Below are 4,664 nucleotides of genomic sequence, written 5' to 3' on the forward strand. Positions count from 1 at the left end.
CCACCAAGGCAGATGTGTTTGTTCGCACTCATCGAAAAAAGAGTACGCAACAATTAGTCGATGGACGAGCAACAACTACATTTGTAAGTATTTAAATTTATATATATATATATATATATATATATAGTACTAATATAGAGCTAGGTTGTTGGCATCTCTTTTACAAAGCTACAATGAACCCCATTTGTTTGTTTTTAATCTTCAGTGTTACTGTTTAAATATCTATGTTTCCTGAAATTTGGAAAGTAATGGTGTCTTAGCTTAGTTGAACATATTTTGGATATATTTATTTTAGCTAATTTGATTGCATATTTTTCTGTTTGTGCCTGCTTACACATCTGGGATGTCCTATTATTCTCTATTTTTTCTTCAATATATTATGTTGTTGCTTGTTTTTTGTCTTACTAGTATTCATGAGCATTAGTATCTTCTTTTGCAGAAAAAATTTAACAAGCTGAAGGAGGACATTCTGACACAGCGATCAGTCTCCTCCACCAGTGAGTCACCTCTTGAGCCGTTGGACGAGGATTTTTTATTCTTTACTGCGACTGGTGGGAAGAATAAGAAAAATCGCATCTACGGGCTTGGATCTGAGGTAAACTTTTTGCCTACTTCTTCATTTTGCTCCAGCGGACATTCCAGATTGTATACTTAGGCGGAGTTGGAGCAAGAGGTAGAGGAGCGCATCGCTCGGATGAACTCTGAGTTATTGGATGAGATCGGTGACTTGCGACAACGGATGCAGGATCAGGAGCGGATGATGGAGCAATTATTTTCTCAAATGCAGATGCGATCCCCCAGAAATCACCCTGAAGATGATCGTGCTTCCCATGGACACCTTTCTGATTAAGATTAGTTTGTATTTCATAAAAATATTGAACCACTTATGTATAATATTAATTTTTATTACATGTTATTTCTTGCACATTTTGATAATATATTTTTAATGAAATTATTAAATTGATAATTATAGTTGAATTATAATAATATTGAATTTAAAAATCATTATTATAAAACATAAAATGAAAAATAATATAAATAAATTATATTTATTTAAATAAATTAAAATTTAGAAAATAAAATTTTGCGACGGAAATCGAGTCACAAAATTCGTGGCAAATTTGCTCCACAAAAAATTTAAATTTTAATAAAAATTAAATTTTGCGACGGAATATGCAGTCGCAAAATGCGTGGTAAATTAGCGACGGAATATTCCATCGTAAATGGCGTTGCAAAATAATTCCGTCGCTAAACAGAAAAAAAATCCATCGCAAAACGTATTAGCGATGGAATTTTGATGTTTTGCGACGGAAAATTTCGTCGCAAAAAAACTGTTTTCTTGTAGTGGTATGAGGTCATGGGTTCAACTTTAATCTGAGTTCATATGTGAAATTACCATGTGTTTTATCGGTACGAATGATTTGCATATTATTTGGGTACATGAGCTTATTCATTACAAAATCAAATGATAGTGACCGCCGGAATCAAAAAAGAAAAAGAAAAACACGAAACACAACCAAAGTATTACAAAACAGCCGAACACCACTACTCAACACAAAGAGAGAAGACATGAGAATTACAAAGAATATCAGAAGGCAGAACACCACTAATAAACACAAAGAGAAGACGGGTGGTTAGAAACAAGACGAAAAGGTAGACTATTTCAAAGCTAGTAGTTTGTCTTCTTGAGAGGTTATGGTTCGAATCTTCTCCGAATTTGTATATGAAATTTGTAACTGACACGCATAACTTGTGAGTTAACTTATACATTGCTCTAAAACATCTGACGTAAGAATAAAAGAAAACCAAAAAGAACCAAACGGCATTTCCAATTCAATCTGAAGCCAAATAACGGCAATAAGCAGAACATGATATCTACAATAAGGCACAGCTCTGAATATTCCAATGTAAAAATTTGGCTTAAACAATTGAAGAGTTTGAGCATTGTGTCAGCTTCTGCAGATTTTTTGGAAAAATTGCCGATTCAAATCATATGGAATAATCAGTTTTGATATGAACACGGTTGTGTTCTCTATATAACCCTTGTCACAGTTTGTCTTGTAATCAAATTCTCACTCTGTCATGCCATCAAACATTCCATTCTATTCGTTGTTACTAGTGGTATTACTAGCAACGCTAGCCTTATTTGTTTCTCCAACGCATTTAACACCCCAACAAGAACAAGAACATCAAAATCAAAAGCAGAAGAATAGTGGCTTTAGGGTGAAGCTCAAGCAAGTCGATTCAGGTAAGAACTTGACGCAGTTTGAGCGAATACAAGATGGGATAAAGCGTGGACAACACAGACTACAAAAGATCACAAATAGATCGTCATACCATGATTTACGTGCAATTTCAAGTCCAGTTAGTCCTCGAGATGTAAGCATTTTCTCCATAGAGTTCTCAATTGGTACGCCACGAAAGACCCAATCAGTATTGTTGGACACTGGGAGTGACTTGCTATGGATTCAATGCGAGCCTTGTATTAATTGTTATAAACAAAATAATCCGATTTTTTATCCGAATCAATCATTGAGTTTCATTAATTTGTCATCTTCAAGTGAATTATGTAAAGCATTGCCGGAACTAGTACCCACTGATGAGGGGTGTGAGTATTACTATAAATATCTTAAAGGCTCTTACACAAGTGGAATTATGGCTCGTGAGAACTTTACATTTGGAGATGTTATTGTTCCAAATATTGGGTTTGGTTGTGGAGTAGACAATGAAGGACGTGGCTTCTCACCAGGGTCTGGTATTGTTGGTCTTGGTCGCGGACTCTTATCGCTTGTTTCGCAGCTAAAAGAGACTAAGTTCGCTTACTGCTTGCCCTCCTTTGACGACCCCAATAATAGTGGTACACTTTGGATTGGTTCACTTGAAAGAATCTTAATCGGTGAACTCAAAACAACTCCTTTGATTGGTAACTGGTTCGAGCCATCTCATTATTATATTTCACTTAGAGGAATCTCAATTGGTGGCACTAAAATAAACATCGAGAAATCAATAGCACTTAAAGATGATGGCACTGGTGGTATATTCATAGACTCAGGGACACCGGTAACCCATTTAGAAGAGAATGCTTATGGTTTGGTAAGAGATGAGTTCATAAAAAAATTCAAGCTTTCTGAGGACAAGTCTGGCTTGTACGTGTTCGATCTCTGCTTTAATTTTCCCAATGAGGGATTGGTCAAAGTGGAGGTCCCTGAATTGATATTTCATTTTCATGGAGCAGATTTGTATTTGCCAACAAAGAATTATATGATTGAAGATAAGAAAAATCGAGTTATGTGCTTGGGTATATTTCCTTCAAAGGACTTATCTATGTTTGGTGCTCTTCAGCAGCAAAACGTGTTGGTGATCCATGATCTTAAGGAGGAGACCTTATCATTTCTTCCTACAGAATGTGATCAGTTGTGAGTGATAGTGCAAGATTGATGGAAGGCCAATAATATGGAATCGTAAAATCATAAGATATTATAAATTTTGAAAAAATATAAATATTATAATAATTTATTTTTATACAAATAAATAATTAGCATACTATAATATTCTATATGTAATTAAAACTAAAATATAATTATTATTTACTTATGGACATAAACTAGTGTTCGTCTTTGCTCAATGTCTATCATATAGTTTATCAAAAATCGTAAATAAATGAAAGATTAAAAAATCATTTGCGTCCGTTACCCAATGACATCTTGTATAGCGGGACTATCCACCTTTCGAGGATTACCTTTTTCGTTATTTTAATCAATTTCTTTATCGACATAGTCATTAAGATCAATATCATCAAAAAAACAGTCACCAAAATACAAATTTCATGAGCCGTATGGATGCTTTCCACCACGACTATCCTTAACACTACCTTTAGCAATTTCTTTGTCTTCTCCTTTATAGCTGAAAATCATCACTACCTAAATTTAAAAGTATAGGAAAAAAATAAAAACACATTTTGTAAAATCAATAATATCGTAAAATTGGATTGTAAGATCGTAACATCGGACATTAAGATCTTATGAACTCACCAAAATACAATTTTTAAAACGATTCGGATCTTTTTCCTTATCTAGTATCGTAAGATCGTACGATATTATGACTATAGCGTGATTTTGACAGCCATGTCTAGAGTCGATAGTAGTCTTTAGGCTTGAACTTCGATTGTTTTAAGGATATAAAGGATCACTGATCACACACAACAATTTAGAGTTTGTGGTAATCTCTCTCTACAAACCCCAGGCAGCTGACTTGTTGTCGGTATATGGGAGCGCATGATTGCCATATGGCGGTGTTCTGGCAATGTTTATGGTCATCTCTTCACCCTCTTTCAAATCATATATAGCACGGGTCATAATTTCTCCATAGGAATCACAACCTTGCAAGATAAGCTCATGGGTATCCTCTAGAACCCTAGGCGGCCAATCTCTTGAAGAAGCGTGGGTGGGCGTGAGTGACTGTGCAGTGGTGCTCTAGCGATGGCTGCGATCATATCTTTGTCCTCGTCCTATTCATATATGTTGATAGATTTTCTACACCTACAAGTTTGAATCTAAGCTGAATACATAACACAGACAGAGAGCATAGAAATTCTTACAAAGAGATAGATTCATTCATTAGTGTTTCTCTTACAACCATACTACTAAACAAAGAGAATAACTAAA

General features: G+C 34.9%; 1 protein-coding gene across 1 annotated transcript; it reads left to right on the forward strand.

Moving 5' to 3' along the window:
- The first annotated feature begins 2,082 nt into the window (after positions 1-2,082).
- Positions 2,083-3,420, forward strand: LOC119980729 (aspartic proteinase nepenthesin-1-like). The gene has a single exon (XM_038823523.1). The coding sequence runs from the start codon at positions 2,083-2,085 to the stop codon at positions 3,418-3,420; it is 1,338 nt and encodes a 445-aa protein (XP_038679451.1).
- The last annotated feature ends 1,244 nt before the right edge of the window (positions 3,421-4,664 follow it).

Source organism: Tripterygium wilfordii, chromosome 16 (assembly GCF_013401445.1).
Source record: "Tripterygium wilfordii isolate XIE 37 chromosome 16, ASM1340144v1, whole genome shotgun sequence".
NCBI classification, from domain to species: domain Eukaryota; kingdom Viridiplantae; phylum Streptophyta; class Magnoliopsida; order Celastrales; family Celastraceae; genus Tripterygium; species Tripterygium wilfordii.